General features: G+C 43.2%; 1 protein-coding gene across 1 annotated transcript in view; it reads left to right on the top strand.

Annotated features, from left to right (window-relative positions):
* The window catches only part of LOC124884625 (c-Maf inducing protein), a 45,511-nt gene that overhangs the window by 13,490 nt on the left and 9,852 nt on the right, over positions 1 to 22,169 (top strand). The window contains exons 3-12 of the mRNA XM_047392654.1: positions 8,099 to 8,224; positions 12,346 to 12,396; positions 13,125 to 13,286; positions 14,056 to 14,097; positions 14,332 to 14,394; positions 14,483 to 14,563; positions 15,787 to 15,890; positions 16,012 to 16,116; positions 17,736 to 18,191; positions 19,778 to 19,843. Coding sequence (XP_047248610.1) covers positions 8,099 to 8,224; positions 12,346 to 12,396; positions 13,125 to 13,286; positions 14,056 to 14,097; positions 14,332 to 14,394; positions 14,483 to 14,563; positions 15,787 to 15,890; positions 16,012 to 16,116; positions 17,736 to 18,191; positions 19,778 to 19,843 — 1,256 coding nt within the window. The remainder of the gene's footprint in view (positions 1 to 8,098; positions 8,225 to 12,345; positions 12,397 to 13,124; positions 13,287 to 14,055; positions 14,098 to 14,331; positions 14,395 to 14,482; positions 14,564 to 15,786; positions 15,891 to 16,011; positions 16,117 to 17,735; positions 18,192 to 19,777; positions 19,844 to 22,169) is intronic.

Below are 22,169 nucleotides of genomic sequence, written 5' to 3' on the forward strand. Positions count from 1 at the left end.
GTAGCGATTAGAGACGTGTTGAGATGGGACCAATCAGATCCAGGATCAGTGTCGGACCTGATATTGACCTCATTGAGACAGACACTCATCCAATCAGGTGATCCAGACAACATGCTCCTGTTGCTGCAGATCACATATTGACTCATTTTATGCTGGAAGCTGAATCTGTTAAATAAAATTTATTTATGTTTGGCTGACTAATTAAAATGTAAACATGGGGGTGGAGCCACTGTCAGCCTGCTGCTGCAAAGTGAGCCCTCTGCTGCTCAGAATCACCTTCATATGAAACGTTTCAGTGCTAGAAAGGACAAAACACAAGATAGTTTATGTGTTGGCCTACTCAAGAAAAGCAGACAGTCATCATCGCTGCATCCATGTGTGCAACATTCCAAAGGACTGCTTCAATGCAATATCTGCCAGGATATCATAGTTGAGCTGCTATGCATGCAAATTCTGCTTGACAGTAACGCAGCGTATTTGTCCAGTCGGTTGGGCTTTTCCTGCCTCCCGGGAAAATGTGGGTTCATCATAGTCGATGTTGTCACTGCTGTAGTTTCACAATTACATGTTTCCCTGAGATCTTGCAGTTACTACTTGGGTGTTCGGTGCAAACATTAGGACAGCAATGATAGCAGCAACAAGGAGCTTAAGCAGACCACAGAAAGGTTAACTGGAATACAAAAAGTTGCTTTATTTCATTTCTTAAACTCTGCCTCTCATTGGACATAAAGGATCTGGACATTTTTGCAGCCTTTTGGAAGTGGGTTTGAGATTGTGTAGAAAGAGGGCCGCCCAGGGACCCATTTATTCAAGAGCCGCCACTGGGGTTGTGCAGCGACCTCCTGAACCCTCACAGCTCTACTGGTTGTCCGCAGTAACCCGCCTCACTTCTGGCAGCCTTGCACGTTCTTAGTGCAAGCTTCTTGGGTCTGATTTACGGTTTTGTTTGGATAACGTTATTTTTGGATCAGAGTTCGGAGATGCTGAGAGTTTTCCAGTCGCCGGCCTCTTCGTCAGGCTGAGCAGCTGGGATCGTTGGAGCTCCTCCGTTTGTTGTTCATGTTTTTGTTTGTTTGTTCTTCATCACATGTGCTAAAATCACGCTGTTTTTCCTCTTCAAGTACTCGGGCTGCTGTGCCTTCAGCACATTCTGATATCATTCACTCAGTACCGACTCGCTGAATTCTTAGAGGCCTATGTTAGTTTATCTCTGAAGGTTTTCAACACGTGCAATGATCACAGTCCTCCCTGTGTTTGTAAACACGATGAAGACGCTGGGAAACGGATCCAGCTGACATCACGTGTGTGACTGAGCAGAGGGTATGTCCTCGCTTTGTCACATGTAGACAAACAAGAGTCTTTCAGTTGATTATAGATTTCTATTAGAAGGTATAAAGATAATATTTATTTGCAATATTCAGCTGATAAATTAGCAGAAAGATCTGGAACGTTCTTTAAACAGAAACACACAAAATATTTAGATTTCTTCGGCTGCTGTCTGCCTCTCATCCACTGCATGTGGTCAGTTTTCACACACTGATCCTCTAAAGAAAGATTTCCTAAATATATTTTATTGTACCTGTTTCATCTATAGTGCTGCAGCAAATCTGGAGTTAATTGATGATTGCATTAGTTCGTTACAAATGTTGCCTTCATGGTTTAAATTCATAGCTAACAAAGTGTTTGTCTATAAAAACGGGAGACAAATATTTTTTATGAGAGGTTTTTAAAGGTTATCCTTTTTCCTTCACATCTTCGTCTTCTTGTGTCATGTTTCGATTGGCTACTCCTCTTAGAGTATCGGTGTCCAAACCTTTTTTTAAATTTATTTTTATTTTTATCTGCTCAGTAAGATACTGAACTTGCAAGAGTTCAATGCAATGAATAAAGTGGTATAATGTTTGTTGAGAAGAAATCTGTAATCCATTGTTGATCCGAAAGAGGGTCTCGAACTATTGCCTAATAAAAGGACAGGCATATAATTTCCAGTCTCTTCGTTTGTCTGCTTAGCAAGAAGAACACCACATGGGTCGGCGCCTGCTGTATTCAACCAAGTTTAATTAGTTGGGGGCGCCGGGCATGTTTAGGGTTCTACTTACTGCAAATGTTAAATGAAAGCAGAAACAAAAAGAGAGGAATACTTTGTGTTGATGCCCTGTGATGGACTGGCGACCTGTCCAGGGTGTACCCCGCCTCCCGCCCATAGACAGCTGGAGATAGGCACCAGCTTCCCCGCGCCCACTATGGAAGAAGCGTAGAAAATGACTGACTTTGTGTTGCCTCTAACATGCTAAAATCTCCATCAACTTCCTGCGCTTGCAAGCCTGATTTGAATTGTAGTCTGGGGCCGAACAAAAGGATTCAGAGGGCTGTATAAGGCCCCTGGGCCACACCTTGGACACCCCTGAGAAAATGCATTAAGGTGTGTGAGTTAATCAAGAACAATCACCTGCAGCTTGATAGCGATACCATGATGTTTTCCCCCGCTGGCGTTAATGGCAGAAAGGAGGGAGAAAATCCAGCCCTTCCGTCACTCCAGCTACACTTTCCAGCAGAATCACCAACGGTTTGATCCACACCCGTGCAGTTTATACATCAAAACGTGGGTATTTTTCTCTACTTTCACCCAGTGTGTCTCCTGCTGCTGTAGGACTTTCAGTTCTCGATAAAATCAGCCCAGAGTGCAGCGAGTGCACACTCAACCTACCGTTTACAGTTATAGGAATTCTCTGGGTCTCTTTAACCAGTCACATTATCTACATGAAACACTGAAGACACGTGAAAATTCACATGCATGTCCATCCTGGATCCATGGATGCTGCAAGACAGCAAATGCTGTGCAGTCATCACTGGGTGCAGCACTGGCGTTTCTTTTATGCAACCTCCTCTTCCTGCAGCAGCTTCACAGTTGAGTACTTGATTACGTTCTTATTTCCTGTCTCTGGTGACGCTGATACTCTTTTGGAGCCATGTCTTCACAGAAACTTGCAGCTCTGCTGCCCACACAGCTGCACACAACAAACCTCACAGCTACGTTTTCATGCTAGCTGCTGCAGGATCGCAGTTTAGAAGCGACAGTCACAGTGTTCTGTAGCAGATGGAGAAATAGAGACGCTGATGATTAAAAGGAAGTGTATAGCTTCAAGAGCTGCAGCTTTACACAAGATCTGCGGCGTGATGAAGTCTCCAAACACAGCAATCAACTGGCTGGTCACAGAGTGTCTCTGAGCAAACACAGGGATGGATCTCCTTCTGCTCTGGAACAAGAATTACTGGCGAACGTGAAACCGCTGGTGCGCAGGATGTGAAACAATCCTGTTATTATGACGACGGGAACCGGAAGAAACGTGCTGCTCTAAAATGACCTCTTCTCCACCGGCGTCTGTCTTCAGCTGCAGGGTTGTGGTTGTATTTTTGTGTGATGCACCGTAGCTGCAGGAGACCACAGAGGTTTCAGAAAGCAGGCTTCGCCCAGGGTCCTGATCTCAGTGAGGAAGGCAAAAGCATAGGAAAAAATATTTAGATTTCCTTTTAATAAAGTGACTTGAATATTAACGAAAACTGGTGGGTAATTTATCATTAATAGCCCTGGTGTTTCAGTTGTTCCAGGTGTCTGTTTTTTGGCTGACTGACCAGTAAAATGGCTGCTTGACCTTTTCAGCGGCAAGCTAAACACCTGTTGGGTTTTTCCTCAGTCAGCTGCTGGACTCCTTCTCAGCTTCCCCTGCTTCGGTTTCTCTTCCTTCCCTCCCTGCTCCTCTGCTCAAGTGTTCCCTAAGTTTCCCTACAGTACTCGAATGTTGCACATGTTATGAGGGAGCTGATGATGCTGAGGATCAGCGAGAAAGTAGCGATCTATCTAGAAGATTATAGTTCTTGAGGCCCTTTTTTATGTCTCACGCTTAAACTCAAAAAAAGGACCAAAATATGGGGTAAAGTTGGTTGAAATGAGCAGCAACGTCAGCTGAAACTGACACAGAACTGACCAAAAGTTTTGCATATAACTGACAGAAATGAAAGTGAGGTCCCAAATGGACTAAAATTAAAAACAAAATGTACCCAAATTTGATGCAAAACTGTGGAATATAACACAAAGTCAGTCGAATTATGTGTAGCAGAAAAGAAACACCTGAAATTAGACAGAATTAAAAAAAATTTGTCACAAAGTGGGCTGAAATGTGGCAAAGAGTTCACTCAAGTAAGACAAACAGAATCAGACACAAATTTGGCTGGAATTAGATGTCAAATTTATTAAACTTGATACACAAGATTGACAGATCAGTTCAGTTAACCTTTATTATTTGCTGTACAGTCAGCAGTTCCAAACAGAAAGAAACCTACAACAACCTCAGCAAAAACCCACGTGCTGTAATTTATCAGAAATGAGCTTCATCGCCAGCCCAATGAGGTGGCCCATTAGCAGAAGTGAGAGGACATACTGGGCAATATTAGACTCTACCGAGATGAGGTATGTCGGCCAAAACATACTGAACGAGTCACCGAACTAAACACAGAATTAAACAAATAAGACTTGGTTGAAATTAGACCCAAATTTAAAAAGAAATTATGAACAAAACTGACCGAAATGAATCGCAAAGTTGGCCCAAATTGGTTCAGAGCTGACTGAAGTAAGACCCAAGACTGGCCGTAATTACACACAGAATTCAAATAAATGTGGAAGGCGGGCCTTAAAGGGAGACGCCAAGTTAGCTGAAGTGAGATGGCAAACTGGACGAAATTAGACACAGCTTTCTAAATCAGGTACCGAGTTGGCACATCGTTGGCATCAGTTGGCTGATGGCCGGGTTTGGTCTGGTTTGGTACTGGCTTTTACCATGTGAATGTGATGGTGAGGCGTTTTCCTGGGATTTGAAGGAGTTTTACTTTGACTCTTGGTTGTGTTTCTAACTGTATGGAATAATATTGTAGGAATACTTGTTGAAAAATATTCCTGATCCTGTCCTGCCGTGATGTGGCGTAAATGTACATGTCACGTGTTCTGGTTTAAACACGGATCTTCTGTCGATGACTCCATATGATCGTCATGGATGTGATAAAAATTTCGCAGAAAAATCCAGAACATCTCAGGTTTTGAATCCTATGTCCTTGTTGCCTTTTTTTCATTTCATCATCGCTCTGTCTGCTTCTCACGGGGGGAGCATAACATACATCTCCATCCTCTTGTTTCTATGGCAACACAGCAGACAGCAAAGGAGATGAGTGGAGCAGGAGTCTCCTTCATCCCTCCTTGATGATGAAAAGCAAAGTGAAAAGAGACCGAGTAAAGGAAAAATAGCTAAAAAAAACAGTTATGTAGAAAAGTAAGTGAGGAGGATGAGGAGGAGAGACGGGGAGACGGAGGGCGTCCGCGCTCGCTCGTGTACAGGATGTTGTATCTATGGTAACCTCGGCTGGTTATCAGAAAATTGAAGTCCCTTCTCTTCGTTCTGCTCTGCTTTTTCAGAGACTCGGTGCCATTTATCTCCCTCTCCTTCAGCACTCCGGTTCATATTCTGCTCTTCATCTCATTACCGAGTCGTGTGCTGCAGAAACAAAACAAAACATGATTTGGCAGCTTGCAGACGGAAAGACTGCGGCTGACGTTTACTCTTCCACAGAAATGAGACATCTCTCCTGAACCAATATTTGCCGTGGACGTCGTCTGTAATCAAAATCCTGCCTGTGTGGAGGGAGGGGGGTGACAGAGAAGAGCCAGCTCTCCATCAGCTGCAGAGGGAGGTGTACATAAAAGAAGAGCATGTTTGTTCTTCAGCTGAGGGAGGAGGAGGGAGGCAGGGAGCTGCCTGTTTGCTCTACAGAGGCAGAGATGGATGCCATTAAAGAAGAGAAGCACCTATCTGCTCGTCTCCGACCTGCAGGGCACCTGGTTTAGAGAGGACCCGTAGGCCCAGGCCGGCAGCAGATTTCAGGTGTTGTGTTGTTGGAAAGTTAATCCAACTCTCTTTTACAGGGTTTGAGGAAGGAAAATGCGTTGTTCGGTGAATGCATCATGATGTGAAGTTGGATTGGTTCTACTTTGATGTAAATGAATCCTGTAGATCTGAACAGATTACTGAAAGACACGTTTTCAGACTCGTTCAGGGTGCCAGTATAAAAGCATTAAAACATACTTGCTACTTCCTGCGCAGCCTTGAAATTAAAAGGTTTTCCCCCTTTTCCAATGAAAACAGAGAACAAAACCAGCCCAATTTGGAGCTCCACATCTCAGCCAAACTTCCCAGCAGCTCATAGAAAGTTAGACTGTACCTGACTGAATTGACACTTTAATACCTCTTGCAGTTTTACACAATTAAAGCTTAAGTTTGATCCTTTTTTCAGAATTTTACAACTGATTGTTCAGCTTAGAGTGTGATGATGCCAAACACTCTGTGAAATATTCAGAGATGTTTTGATTTAAACCACTTCCATGTTTACAGTTTCATCTCCATAGCTTATACATCAAAACGAAGGTATTTGTGGTTACTTTCAGCCAGCGTGTTTCCCTCTGCTGTAGGACCTACAGTTTTCTGTGAAATCAGCCCAGAGTGCAGAGAGCCCACACCCAAACTCTCATTCACTCCCATTATATTTCAGCTCTGAATATTTCTTTCCAAACTGGACCTGAAGGCTCTCTTTAACCTCTCATATCTCATTTAGTTTTTTTGCGTCTTTCATTTTTCTTATTTTGTTGACCGTAAGCTAACAGGAAGGGGGTGGAGAGAGGGGGAAGACATGGAGCAAAGGTCGCCTGGGCCGGGAGTCGAACCTGCGACGGCTGTGTCGAGGGTTGCAGCCTCTAAATATGGGTTGCACGTTTTACCCCGGCACCACCAGCTTGGCCGTTTTAATTTCAAAATAAAGCAACAGATGCTATTTAAAATAAAGTGGAGCTCAGTCATTGTTCGGATTATTACAAAAGGTTTGACAGTAGCTGCATTTGCATCTCCCAACATTTTTCCTGGAATGGTCGTTTTATTTTTCCTTGCTGAAATACCGCATGACGTTATGTAGATGTAGAAAAAATTCCAGAGTTGAAAAAAGATGTGATGGTACACAGTCAGCTTGTGGTTCCAGTCCAAACATTTCTCCCTGTTTCACTCTGAGTCACAACATTAGATCAACATCAGCAAATGTTCTCCTCTGCTCATCTCACCACTAAACTCTGTTCTGCTTCCTTTTATAACTTGTTTTATGGGAACTCGGTCAGATGTACTTTACAGTTAAACAACTCTCTCACATCAGCACTCCCCCGTCCACGCATTACCGCCTCTCGGTTTCCCCCGTGCAGAAGGGAAGAGGAGTGGGGATCATGAGTGGGAGCCTACTCTGTGAATTATTGTGCAGGAAAATGAAAAGTAAATGAATAATAAGCAGATAATTGGCAAATAGCAGAGCTGCAGCTGAAGCTCCTACAGATGACGTCTGCTCAGGCTATTTGTGTGCACATACAGTTAATCTCCCATCAACAATAATTGCTTCTAAATCATCCAATGACGCTAATGTCTGCAAAATCAGCCTTATATCATTTACGGCTCTTATTATAGAGCTGCCTTAGACATTTCTACAAAACTCCTCCCATGGTTTAGGAGGACGAGCCTGGTTTCCTTGTGGCTTCGCCTTGCTCTGGATATTTTTGTCTGTTTGAGTCACAAACACACAGACATATTTCTCTTTAGACTTTAGAAACTTGTGGTAGTTTGTCAGTGTTTCTGTAATTATTTGGAGACAAGCAAGCAGCTGCATGACGGTGGAGTCTGGGGCCGTTGCTGCCTGCTCGTCCAACACCACGTCCCGCTCCTCTTCGGTTTGTCTGTGATTATTGGCTTTTGTTAAATTCTTTTTCCATGTTTTTTCTGCATTTAAGCACTCCTCACTCTGAGCTGCATCACCCTGAATGCAGCTGATAAAGCCAACTCAGAGTAAAGTATCTTCAGGTTAGTTTGCTCAGTGCGGCTCCGCTCAGGAGATCTTTTTGTCTTTCCAGCTGGCTGGCAGGAAAAATAAAAGCCTTCTTTCTCCTCTGGCTCTGTTCCAGTAGACCTCATGTACTGCAACTAAACATGCAGGCTAACGTTATCTTCTTCTGTCTTGTTTGCAGCCCACCGGTTACATGGAAACCACTTTGTCCTACAGCTCTATTGAGGACCTGCAGCTCCTCTCCTGGGACAACGCTCCAAAGTACTGCGTCCAGCTCAGCATCCCTGGGGGCACTATCCTGCTGCAGGTGATTCACACACATCATGAGGGTGAAAATCAGGTGTATTTAGGCAGAACCTACAGAACCCAGTGTCAGTTAGTTAACTTTATATCTATAGGAGACCTTCATTTAAAAAATAACAATAATAGCTTAGAAATAAAATATAAAAAATATAAATAAATACCAACAAACTCTCTTCACCTCTTATTATACACATGAATAAAAACACTCAGACTTCTGATGAGCACACACTGACTTTTAGATGGTTTATGACAAGCATGGAGGGAGTATCCTAACCATAACTATCTATGACGGGAAACAGGATAAAAGACAAATAAAAAATAATCAATCTCAAGCACACAAAAATATGAAGTTGGTAAAAACACTTTGGACCAATACAAAACCTTTTTTCACAGATAAGATGGAAATAATCCAAATTGTGGCTGCAGTGTGTTTTTTAGATATTTTGTCCAGCCGTAGTTCCTGCAGGTTAGCCTCAACATGCCGGGTTAACTCGGCGGAAAAGCTGTGATGTGAAAACGGATGTGTAATAACATTAAACTTGCGTCTTGCTCCTGCTGATGGTGGTTTTATGTAGAGCAGTTTGCTGAAGTGTTGCTAGGCTAACATTAGCATGTTTCCTTTCTGTTTTGATATGACTCATTGATAATTTGACTCGTAGCATATTTCAATGCACTCAAGAAAACATCCAGCAAAAGTTGCGTAACAAACTAAATGCTTTGCTCTGAAATCTGCAGCCTCCAAGAACAGCTGGTGAAGAGCGGGTTGCAGGTCCCGCACAGACAGGAAACTGCAGCAGCCAACACAGTCTCTCTTTCTCTGCGAACATTGTTATCAAGGGTGCAAAAATGCCTAGATTGTTGGGTAAACCCAGATTCATTCGATAAAAAATAATGTTCATGGTCTATAATACAATGTGGCCAGGCATAGCACATAATAAAAAAAAACTCGCAAATCCTGGTCACATTTACTGTTAAGGGTGCAGCTGACATAATGAGAGACATTAGACTCCTAAGATACTGATTTTAAAATGCTGTGTTTCTGGTGCTGAAACCTTTGACTCTGATACAATTGGTCTGTTGGAGATTCATAGATAAATGGAATGTTTTTACAGTGTGTTTTAAATGTACTATTTCCTTCACCAATTAAAGGGATTTAGCATGACCACAAGCTAATAAGCTAAACATTTGGATGCACAGGTAAAAAAAAAAAACAGACAAATAATGAACACAAAAACAAGAGAAAACTATGAAGAGACGGGGGGTGAACTCAAACGGACACATTATAACCAAAAAGCCACGTAAAACAGCCTGGAATAGACAAGCTTTGAGACAAACGACAACCTGGGAGACACCGGGTGACTTCAAAGAGTCATAAGACAGGAAATTAATGATCGCGTAGAAACATGGGATAATCTCAAAGACATATGCCATGATTGCAAGGAGGCATTGGATGACCTTTAACAATGTGGGACAACTAAAGAGACAAGGGCAAAGATACTTCATAAAAAAAAAAAGAGACAAGTTAAGACCTCAAAGAGATTCAGATCAACTTCAGAACGATTTGGGACGACCTCGGAGTGGTGCCAGACGGCCGCTGAGACAAGCTATGACCTTAAAGAGTCATGGAAGAACTGCAAGAAGACAAATGACTGTCATAGAGATATACTGGACCACCTCAAAGAGACATGGCATGACCTCAGAGAGAAAAGACAACATGGGAGGCATGGGAAGACCTCTACAAGATACTCGTCCACAACAAAGATCATTTATGGCCTTAGAGACACCAGACAACCTCAAAGACATAAAATGAACACAAGAACACATAGAATGACTTAGAAAATTCCCAAGTAGACTTTAAAGACAAATGACAACCTGAGAGAGACATAGCACAACCTCAGTGAGATACTGGTCAACCTCGGAGACAAGTGAGGACCTCAAAGACATGTGGGAAGATCTCATAGAGACACAGGATGACCTCAAAGACTTCAATGAGGTTTTGGACGACCTCAAACAGATTCCTGGCAAGCCTAAAGAGACAAGGGACGGCCGCAAAGATCTGGTACAACTTCGAGGAGACAAATAAAGAACTCAGAGACATTGGACAACGTGAAGAGATTGAGGAGACTGTTTAATGACTTGGAACAACCACAAAAAGAGGGGAGGGACATTCTCAAAATGACTCAGCATAACCAAGACGAGACCCCTGGCGGTCTTTTTAAGAGTTTACATTTCCTTGATGTTTTCATGTTTTCTTTATTTGTTGTCATTTCCCTCCTCTCTTTATTGTAACTGTCGATCTAGTCTTTCTGTGTTTTGTCACCGTCGTTAGTTTTTGAGCTCATCTTTATCTGTGTTTGTGGTATTTCCAGTTAATCATCAAGTGAATCATTGTTCATAGAAACATTTCACAGTCTGGACACAGTTTTCATCTCCCGAACTCCTCTGCTGCAGCGACGCTCTCGGTTTATTCTGTCTCTGTAAAAACTGCACACACAGACGGCGCTGGACAAACTGTTCCTATTCAGCTGTCTATAACATGGACCATTTCTTCCTCTAAACACACACCACGCCCATGCTGCTCGAGCCTTTATTTTGACAGTGATTGGTCAGCTTAAAGTCACCAAACACGATGATGTTTGCTGTGTGGTCAGGAAGCAGGAAGGAAACGGGTGAAATTATTCCTTATTACTTTGCAGCATTAGTTCCGCTTTCCGTGGTGTCAAAGACGATTGTAATTTAAAGACACTAATGAGTTGTTTAGGGCCCTGCCGGCTGTGTAAACGTTGGCGTGTTAACGCAGGTGTGTCTCGGTCAGAGGTGAAGCCGAGAACCTCGGAGGATTAAGCTGTCAGATTCATGTTTCACTGCAGGTTAGGAAATGTGTGCCTCATCCAGGTTTCCGACGCGCTCGTCTGTTATGGATGCGTGCAGCTTTGTTTCAAACAGGAAGCTCACAGGAAATCTCTTGTCTTCTTTTAGAAGTTGCGCTCACGTACAGTGCTCTGCTTTGCTTTTAAACCCCTTGAACTTCTTCACATGTCACAATGCTGCCACAATTTCGCTAAATTGTGAAGTGGAAGAAAAATGGTTCTTGGTTTAAAATTGTTTTCCAAATTGAGAAAAAGTGTGGCGTGCATATGTATTCAGACACCCGGATTGAATACTTTGCAGAATAAATTTCACTGCAGATGCAGCTGCAAGATAGATAGAAACTGAAGTTTATGCCGCTTCTTATTTGCAAAACACCCGAAGCTGATGGAGCGCATCTGTGAACAACAATCTTCAATTCTTTCCACAGATTCTTAACTACATTTAGTTCTGGACTTTGACTAGGCCATTCTTACACATTTTTATGCTTTGATCTAAACCTTCTCATTGTAACTCTGACAGTAGGTTTAGGGTCTTTTTTGGCCTCAGGTTTTCTTACAGGGTTGTCCTGTATTTAGCTCCATCCATCTTCCCATAAACTCAGCCTAGCTTCCCTGTCATTGCTGGAGAAAAACCTCCCCACAGCATGATGCTGCCACCACCACGTTTCACTGTGCGGGATGTATGTTCTGGGTGGTGTCATCTGAGCACCGCTTCCCCCTGTTTGCTGTGTCGCCTAGATGGCTTATAGCAGCTGGACTTCTCCTGGGTTTTCTTAACAACAGCTTTCTTCTTACCACCTTTCCATAAAGGTCAGATTTTCATTCTGTCTGTGTGATGTAAGGAGTGATGCTGCAGGCTCCCCCTCCTGCTCCCCAGAAGAGGTGGGAAGCAGCCTTACCTCTGTTACTCCGCAGCTTCTTCTTTCTTATATTAATCCATCACTGAGTAAAGTCAAACTTTCTCACATCTCAAACAGACATTTACCCCGTTTTTCATGTTTGCACTTCTCCGTGTTCTGCTTATTTTTAATCGTCCTGCAGCTTTTTGAGGCTCTTTCAAACCAAGTTCAAGTAAAGCGTGTCTCATCAATTCGGTTTGATAAAGATGTTTTGTGAATTATCTCAGGTAGACTGTGAATCTGATAACTTGGCATCAGTTTAAAGGAAACATTTTGACACTTTTAGTTTGAATGTAAAAGTTTTTGTTTGTTTGGACCTAAGTGAGAACATGCAGTTTGTCTCTATTTTGCTGCAGGCTGCAAACAGCTACCTCAGGGACCAGTGGTTTCACTCCCTGCAGTGGAAGGTGAGCTTTCTGTTTGTCTTTAACTATTAATTCTTCAGTTTCATTAAAGACCGTAGCCTCTGCACACCCTGACACCCGCAGCTCGTTCAGGAAATGGGTTCTGATGTTTGTTACCGATCTAACCTGTAAACCTACTGACCCATGAACCTTCAGTGTGACCACGGCATCGCATCCTGTGCTGTGAAAATTCAACCCCAACATACATTTCCAGAATGTATTTCAGAAGGTTCAAACATGAGAGGGAAATAAATTAAATATTAGATAATATCCCACACGGTACCCTACAGGGTCCTTCACAACTCCTGATGCAGCTCTGCTTTTTTATATTTTCCTTCCAAGCAGCCAGACATTGGTGGCAGTCTTGATCAATTGTTCTCCAACATGGTGTTTTGGAGTTCAGTCTATTAAAATCCCAAAGATCACACAGTTTAACAGGCAGAAAATAAGATTTGTCTCCAACAAGAAGATTCCCAAAGAGTTCTGAAATATTTTCCATGTAAACCTGGACTGAAACTGAGGGGAAAGCATCCAAAGTCCTAAGACAAACTTTAAAAGATCTTCATAAAGTCTGGAGAACAGCTGAAAAGGACCACTTTAAAAGATTCCAGGAAAGCTGCTTGGATGGATTTTTTTTTACCAGAACTGCAACCTTTAGCAATGAATGCTTCAGACACTGATGTTGATTTCCCATTCAGAAGCCCGTTCCTGATCAGATGTTTCTTCTGCAGAAAAAGATCTACAAATACCGGAAAGTCCTGAACAACCCGAGTCGCTGGGACGTGGTGCTGAAGGAGATCCGAGCGCTGGTGGACATGGCTCTGACCTCTCCTCTGCAGGACGAATCCATCCACCAGGCCCCGCTGCACATCATCTCCACCCTGTTAGCAGAGGTACGTCACTTGCTCCTGCATACTTTGCATGCATGCACATTCATACATGTACATTCATGCATCGACATGCATTACATTCATGATTCATGCATGCACGTCCATGCATGCATCTTTATCCATGCTTTCGTGCAATGGAGTTTTTGTTTAATTTATTTAAGCATAAAACGGCATAGATTTAAGTATTTCTACATAGCTTTTAGAGTGCTGACGTGTAAGAATCTGCTTTTGGATGCAAATCCCCTTTTGTTTTCACATTGATGCTATTCAAATCATCTGACTCCTCTGGATACCAGTTCCTCTGGGCTGTCCTCTGTCAAACTCTTCCTCATGTTTGCTCTGATGCCTCCATCACTCCCTTAAAGCTGGAGTTTTTCCAGGGAATGTGTTTGGACAGTCTTGACGTGGCAGGGTGTGATGGCAGAAGCTTCTGTTAGGAACACACTTAAATCAACCCAACTTTTTCATGTCACCATGAAACATTTCTGCACCATCTCCCTTAGTTTGACACTTACAGGAATTGTGACGTTTGGAGACTTGGTAAAATGTCAACAGGCTGAAAACAACGATCTCACTGTGTGAAGTTAAGAGAGTGTGAGGAGCAAAAGTTTACGTTTTATGCAAAAATGTATTTCTGCATCTAAACTAGATTAGGTGAATATGATCTGAAACTGAAATAAGACGCTTATATTTTAAGTATAATCTAGATAGAACTGGTCAGCAGCTGCTGCAATTCCTTCTGTTGACCATCTTTATTTCTTCCTGTCTGCAGAACTCAAACCTGAGTGCTCAGGATCATGAGAACATCATCGTGGTGAGTTTGGGCTTCAAGGTATTTGCTGTAAATCTGAGTTTCCAGGAGAAACCTCTCCAGCTTCCTGCCATTTTGCACTTTAACCTTACGGATATTGATCCCTGTTGTGTTTCTCGCTGCATGCAGAGGACTTGTGTTGTTTGTGCAGCTTACCTGATCCTGTGTGCTGGCTCCCTGCCCAGGTAAATAACAGATAGCATACGGAAATATTTATCTATGTGTGCTCTTTTGCAGGCAATCGCTCCTCTTTTGGAAAACAACCACCCTCCGCCTGACCTGTGTGAGTTCTTCTGCAAGGTAAGATGAGCAGCAGTGCTCCGCTCATCATTTCGTCTCTGCAGTTTCAGGGTTTTTTCAAAAGTTTTACCTCTGCTGTTTGTTGCAGCACTGTCGGGAGCGGCCACGGTCGATGGTTGTGATCGAAGTGTTCACACCTGTGGTCCAGAGAATCCTCAAACACAACATGGTGAGAGACGGACCACACAGAAACTGCTCCGAGCAGACTGAAAGAACTTACAGAACATATATGATGCTGAATATATGAAAGTCTCAGCGCAAAGCAAGATTTGAACCTAAAATCCTTTTAGTACCTGCAGATTCTCAGCGGGAATCAACAGTGAAAACCACTTCCTGTCCAGGAGTGGTTCCACCCAGTTCCTTTATGTGCCTGGCCTGGCAGATTTGTAGTGGTCCGAGATACTTCAAACTTTTTTACTTTTTGGTGTGATTTTTATTGCCTGGGATAAATGTTTCACTGCATGCTCCGTTAATTAGAAGATAACAGCATTTATTTGCCTGTTTTCCAGTATTCTGCAGACAAAAACGTGCTGCTGGACACTCAATAGAAACTCGTGTGCTGTGATTTTAGGAACCTTAGTAAGAAAAGTCAGTCCTGTTTGGTGGTCCACCACTCAGACACACAGTTCAAAGTGTAAACACCTCATAAAATGATCAACTTTATCTGACTGGACGGGCTTTTTGATGCCTTTTACAGTTTTTACACAATCACAGCTTAAATTTGAAGATTCTTTTCAGATTTTAGCACCAAATGTTCATCTTAGAGTGTGATGATGGTAAACGTTATTTATTTCTGACCCTGTAATATATGTAGAAACTTCTGATTTAAATGATGTTAATGCCCAGTTTCATCTCCACATGTACAGTTAATACATCAGATTGTTGTGTACTTTCACCCAGTGCTGCTCCCTACTGTAGGACTTACAGCTGTTCTTAAAGGGTCTCTTTAATCCGTCATATCTCCTACATAAAACGACATACAGACCTATAGATAAACATCTGTGACTACCAGAAGGTTCTTTCTCTTCCAAATCACAATATGTTTCAATATGAGTTATAGTTTTCACATGGTGGCTGTTTGTTTAGGATTAAACCCTAGTCTCCCCCTCTTCCCTGCTCCCCAGAAAACCCAAGGAATCAGTTTAGCAACCAGGGAATCTCCATAGCAACCAGGGACTCGGGGTCTCTGGTCATTGCATTACTCGGCAGCTTCTTTCTTATTGTATTTCCCATCAAGCAACTTCTAAACCACACTGACAGAAGAAGGTTAATGCATGATTTTGGATTTTCCTTCAGTGGCTGCCTGTCTCTGCTTCTCCAGAAACCGAGTCTGCAAATGACTTAATCCTTTCAGTTGTGTTCCTTAAACATTGTGTTTTTCCTCCTGGTCAGGATTTTGGGAAGTGCCCTCGGCTTCGTCTCTTCACTCAGGAGTACATTCTGGCTCTGAACGAGCTGAACGGCGGCATGGAGGTTGTTAAGAAGTTTATTCACAGGTGAGCATGTCCCGCTGAAGGACTTCAGAGCATGCATCAGGCAGCAGCATTGGTTTCGCTGTGCAGACGGCAGACGCTCTGGATTAAACGGAAAATCCTGATGCGTTTATGTGTGTTGCAGCATGCACGGTCCAACAGGGCAGTGCCCGCACCCACGTGTCCTGCCGAACCTGGTGGCAGTGTGTCTGGCTGCCATTTACTCCTGTTATGAGGAGTTCATCAACAGGTCAGTCCTGCAAAGCCTTTCTTCTCGTCTCCTTTCCTGAATATGATGCTAGTTTTCCACTCAAATGAGCTGGAGAAGCAGAATTAGAAATGCTAAAACTATCTCCGTTTTTTATTGTTAATTACCATCGTTTATAACCTGTCTGGCACTGATTGATGCTCTGGACTGCTGGGGCTAACCTTGCTTTTAATCTTATATTTTATGATGAGTGTTTGGTTAGAGCTGTTGATCCAGAGGAGCCGCGGTGTTGTTTGCCTCCATGTTTCCATTGATTAGACAAACCCGTGGCTGGTAATTTCCCACATATTGCAGCTCTAATATGAAGGAAACGGGACAAACAGTCATTTCCAGTTGTTACCAGGAAGGCAGCCCATAATCGGATCGGTCATCAAACCCACATTATGCCATTTATAGCCCTAAACTAATTTGCAGCATCCCACAGCGCCACAGAAATACACAAGCAATTATATGAGAAATAAATGAATGGAAAATAATTGAATATATTGCCTGATCATTGGACTGAGGAGAACACCCTAAGGTTTTTTATGAGGTCTGCTCTCAGAGGATTTTCTTGCCCAAACTCTGTTGATTGTGGTCTTGATTAAATTTAGTTTGTTAGTCAGACATATGAAACAAATGTTTTATCTCCGTTAAAAAAGATGTTGGTTCGAGCGCTCTGTGTTTTAGTATTTTGAAATTAATGTTATTAGATAGATTTTGATCTTACAGCATTAGAAGTCACGTTTTCAGTTTGCCCACCAGAGAACCATGAAGGGAGCACAGTGAAGGGAGCTGCTCCTGTCAACATATATAAACCTCTTTGGCCCGTGTCGTGTGTGATGGAAAACTGATGTCCTAAACATCCCATCCCAGTTAGCATAGTGGTGGCAGCATCATGCTACGGGGTTTTCTCCAGCATGGAGGGGGACGCTAGGCAATGTTGATGGGACGAGGCGCTAACTACAGGACAAAACTGGAAAAAACCCTTAGAAGCTGCAGAAGACTTGAGTTAGGGGTGGAGGTTCAACTTCCTGCAGGACATGACCCTAAATATACAGCCAGAGCTAAAACTGAATGGTTTAGATAAAAAAAAAAATAATAGGCATGTGTTCAGAAGGCCTAGTCAAAGTACAGACCTAAATCCATTTAAGAATCTGTGGCAAGAAATGAGAAAATCAGCGCTCTGAGATGCTGTTTGCCCAATCTGGCAAAGCTCGAGAAAACGTTTGCAGCTATAATTTCAGTCAATGGTGGCTGTAATTTCACAAAATACGCAAAGGTTTAGGGATTTGAATCCTTTTGTAAAGGAGTGTTAATTACAGAAGAAAATAAAATTAAAGCAACGAACGGATTTAATAGCTTGTTTACCCTCTGATTCAACTCTTTCCAGGAATTTACATTTGGATGGTTTTTGTATTTTCCTTTGGGGCTTTAATACCACCAACCCCAGAGATTCTCTTCTCCCAGAGCTTTAGTTTCCAGAGAAACAATCACCCTGGCAACCATTTCTCCAGACTCCGTTTACATCTCTCTTGCTGCTTCTTTCGTTTCCATCTTTACCATGTGCTGGAAAGTTTTAGCTCTGACGTGATGATTTCTGATGTTTCTCCCAACTGCAGCCGGGACAACTCTCCCAGCCTGAAGGAGATCAGGAACGGCTGCCAACAGCAGAACGACCGCAAACCGCCGATGCCGCTCCGCCTGCTGCGGCCAGAACCCCCACCACTGCCTCCCGCCACCATCCTCCCACTTTCCAACACCCCCAGCCCCCCTCAGTCGTCTCCACCCGCCCCCACAAACCCAGCTGCCCCATCCATTCCCATCTCCTCCCCGACACCCTCCCTGCCTCTCTCCCCTCCCCCCTCCATCGTCAACTCCAGCGAGATCCTGGTGGAGCTGGAACGGAACAACAACACCGCCAACGCCAAGCGGAAGGGCGGGCCTGCAAGAGGCGACAGCGAGCCAAACCTCATCGACTGTCTGCTGGTCAGCCCGGCTCTTAATACCCTGTCCATCCAGCTGCCGGCGCAGGCGGACCGAGTGCTCGGCTGCTTCGCCCTCATCCTCAAGATGCTGTAAGTTCACACAAGCAGCTCTTTAACAAAATGTCATATTAAAAGCTTGTTTCCAGTAGAAATGCTGTAAAGAAATTTTAATCAGAGCTCTGCTCTGTTAGTTAGCAGCCATACTATTTTAAAATTACTACACCTTTATATCGTACAACAGAAGAAAACATGCAGCGTGATCAAGAATAGTGTGCAAACATCACATTATTTGCATTTTACAAAATTTGCAAATACCTTTAAAAAAATCTCTGAAGTTTTGTGAAATGATTGAGAAATCCCAGCCTTTGTTGGAGCTCCATCGTTCAACCATGCTCACCAGCAGAAACGGCGTTCAAAGTTTAAACAGTTCACGGACAGTGGGACTTTACCTGACTGATGCCTTTTACAGTTTTTAACACAATCACAGTATGAGGATTTTTTTGCAGATTATCCCACAGAATGTTCAGCATCAAGTGATGATGTCACATCTAGATTTGAAACCTGTGAAATATTCATTCAGACTGCATCCATGCCCACGGTTTCAGCTCCACGTGTACAGTTTATACAGCCAAACGTCAGCAGTTTGTCTACTTTCACCCATTGGGTCGCACCAAGACACTAATTCACTCCCACTACATTTCAGTGCGGATTTTTGTCTTTCCAAACTAGAACCGAAGGCTCTCTTTAACCTCTCATATCTTCTATGTAAAACACCATAGACACATCATTTTCATGTGCAGCCACCAGAAGGTTCTGGCGCTCGTGGTTCAGAACGTTTTTCTATGTAACTGTTTGTTCAGGAGCTTTAATTCCTTTCTTCCTGCTTCCCACAAAAGGCGGCAATCACCATGGAAACTGTTCACACATTACGCAGTAGTTTCTCTGTTCTTATGTTATAACATCCTCTGCACTTTAGATTGCCCAGAAAATCCTATTTGATGTAAGATTGTTTTGTATTTTGGCAGTTTGGGATGTATAGGTGTTCATTCGGGTAGGTGGAGCCTAATCAGGCTGGTGAAACTGACCAATCAGAGCAAACGGCTGGAGAAAAAAATCTCTCGGTTCTGCTTTAGGTGAACTGGGCTGTGACACTACGCGTAATGTTTGATCAATGTTAGCTTCGCATTTTGTCAAATTAGATTCTGAGATGTTTTTCTAAATAATGAATAAAATGTAAAAATGTAAAAGGTGTTGCCTGCAGACATTAAGTGGAGTTTATGGGAACTTTTAATCTCCTTTTAGAGATAATTGCTATGAACAAACCAGTGTGTCACAGTTTGTGAAAGAGTGTGCAGGCAGCCTGGATTCACTGATCGCTGATGATTATGGGTGAAAGTGGAGCAGCAGCCGCGGTGGCAGGGCGTCCACCCAGCAACTAAGCTGGCTGGCTTAAAAAGCAACAGTGTTTGTGGGTTTGTAGCGTTTGTGACAAAGCTGGAGTTACTTAATCTGTGTAATCTGAGGCTGCAGGAGCTTCTGTTATATCAGCGCATCGTCCATCTGCGTCATCGCAGCTCTGTTCAAGTTTCATTTTCTGCTGTCTTTTTATGCTGCCGGCTATTACGGCCCTCCTTGCATTGTCCTCCCTGATTTCTTCTTTTCTTTGTGACTTTCAGGTCGGACTACGATGACTGGAGACCGGCTCTGGCCAGCCTGCTGCAGCCCATCCCTTTCCCTAAAGAGTGAGTGCTCACATCCTCACTTCATGTTCATTCATCTAAACAAACAAGCACTGATTCAAGTCTTAGAATTTAAAAACTACTGAGTAAAATATCAGTCATCCTAGCATCCTATAAAAACATCTGATTGTGTTGTTGCACCTTGTAGAACCACCTTTAGCAGCAGGAACTCAGTGGGTTTCTGTCTGACTCTATCACTATCTCACATGGTCAGGGAGGACTTTTGGTCTTCTGTTCTTTCTAACGTCGCTTCAGTTCATTGAGGTTTGTAGACATTTGTTTCAGTGCAGCCCTCAGAAGTTCACACCACAGCATTTCTATTGGGTTGAGGTCTGGACTTTGACTGGGCCATTGCAACACCCTGAATCTTCTCTTTTGTAGCCATTCTGTTGGTTTTGGGATCGTTGTCAGTTGGGCCACGTTTCAGATGTTGGCCAAAAGGTCTCACGTTTGACTCAGGAATACTTTGGTATACAGAGGAATTCATTCGTTGACTCGATGTCTCAAGGTGCCCAAACCATCAGCCTTCCTCTGCCGTGCTTCATTGATCAAATGAGGTGTTGGTGCCGATATTCTGTGCATCATGGTCAAACATCTCTACTTTGGTCTAATTGGACCAAAGGATGTTGTTCCAGAGGTCTTGTGGTTCATGCTGCCTTTTCTTAGAGGAGAGTCGTACTTGTCCAGTCTTTTCACGAAGTTAAAAAGCTAGCTGAGGCACTGGATGCCCTGACCTTGAGCTGAAGCTTCTGGGATGTCCTCTCCTGAGAAGGTTGGTGTCTGTTGTAAATGTCTTCCACTTGTGAAAAATCGTTCTCTCTGGAAAATGATGACCTTCCGATGGTTAAGGAGTGGCTTCATAACCATTCTCAGATTGATGAAGTGAAAAGTTCCACATCTGGTGAATCTTGAAGAGTTTCTGCTCCACAAGGTGGAAAAATTAAATATTACTGAGATAAATTTAAGCCTCTTATTTTTAAAATATATTAAAGAAAAATATCTAGAGATTCATCAGAGATTGTCTGCCTGTAGATCTGATGCAGTTCTTCTATTTTAATGCCGTTGGGTTTGCTGACTGCACACACTGACTGGATTCTGCAGTCATTGCCTTCAACCTGTGGACCTTCTGCAGATTTCCACCTTCATGTTATGTTTCTTAAGACTCTGCGGTTTATTGCTGCTTTCAGATTGATTTGATCCAAATGTTCTATATTTCCAATTTAATTTCAGATACTGAGATGCTTTTCTGCTGCTTTAGTTTCCCTCTGTAACCAGTGGTGCAACTATGACCTAATCTCCCATGTAATGTATTTTGGCTTCAGTCGCTGTGAATGTAGCTTTGTTTCTAAGAGGCTCCTGTCCTGCGGGGGCCCGTCGGCTGACGTAGGTCAGATACTTCAGCTCGCCTCCCAGGGGTTTGGGGTGCAAAGTAGAGGTCCCAGCCTTCCTGCCCCCAGAGAGCCGGCTGTTATTGGACAGAAGCACCCCAGAGCTGTTGTTGGCTGGCCCACCCAGACCTTCATTAGGGTTGACTGGTGAACGTTTTGTTGTTTCTCCAATGCTGGGACGCACCTGTGCCACTGTTGCCTAGTTGATCCTTTAGGCGTCATTAGGAAAGGCAACAATACTCCCAATGAACCTGAAAATTAAATGAGTCATCATCTCCATACACAAGCAGAAGGTTCATTCATCTGACTGAGTGGTGAGGATAAAAACCGAGTGTTTACCTCCAAGATGACAAGTAGCTGAAACAACAGAAACCCAAGAGCTCCACCTCAGACTCTACAGGATTCAGTTCGCTTGTTAAAGGTTAAAGTTCATGACAGAAACAACTGAAAAAGACTGAGGAAGAATGGCTTTTTTGGAAGGGGCCAAGGGAGAGAGTTTTGGACAGATGAGACCAAAGCAGAGATGTCTGACCATAATGCACAGAACCACACACAGCATATTGGTACCAGCACCTCATATGAACCATCAGCCCAGTGAGGAAGGCTGGTGGTTTGTGCACCTTGCAGTCATTGAGTCGTCCTCTGCATACCAAAGTGTTCCAGGGTCAAACGTGGACCCATCTGTCCAACATCTGATGCTCGTCAACGGGACAATGAATCCAAACACTGAAGCAAACCTTAAACAGAATGGCTGAAAAATATAAGAACCAATGGCCCAGTCAAAGTCCAGACCTCAGCCTGTTTGAAATGCAGTGGTGGGACCTTCGATAGATCTCTTATTTTGTGACTATGAAGACTTCTGAGCAACATTAGTGTGGACCTGCTGTGAAGCAAGTAGCTCAGACTGCAATAACAAACAGTGATACAGAACCCTTCACTAA

This window comes from Girardinichthys multiradiatus, chromosome 2 (genome assembly GCF_021462225.1).
Source record: "Girardinichthys multiradiatus isolate DD_20200921_A chromosome 2, DD_fGirMul_XY1, whole genome shotgun sequence".
Taxonomy (NCBI): domain Eukaryota; kingdom Metazoa; phylum Chordata; class Actinopteri; order Cyprinodontiformes; family Goodeidae; genus Girardinichthys; species Girardinichthys multiradiatus.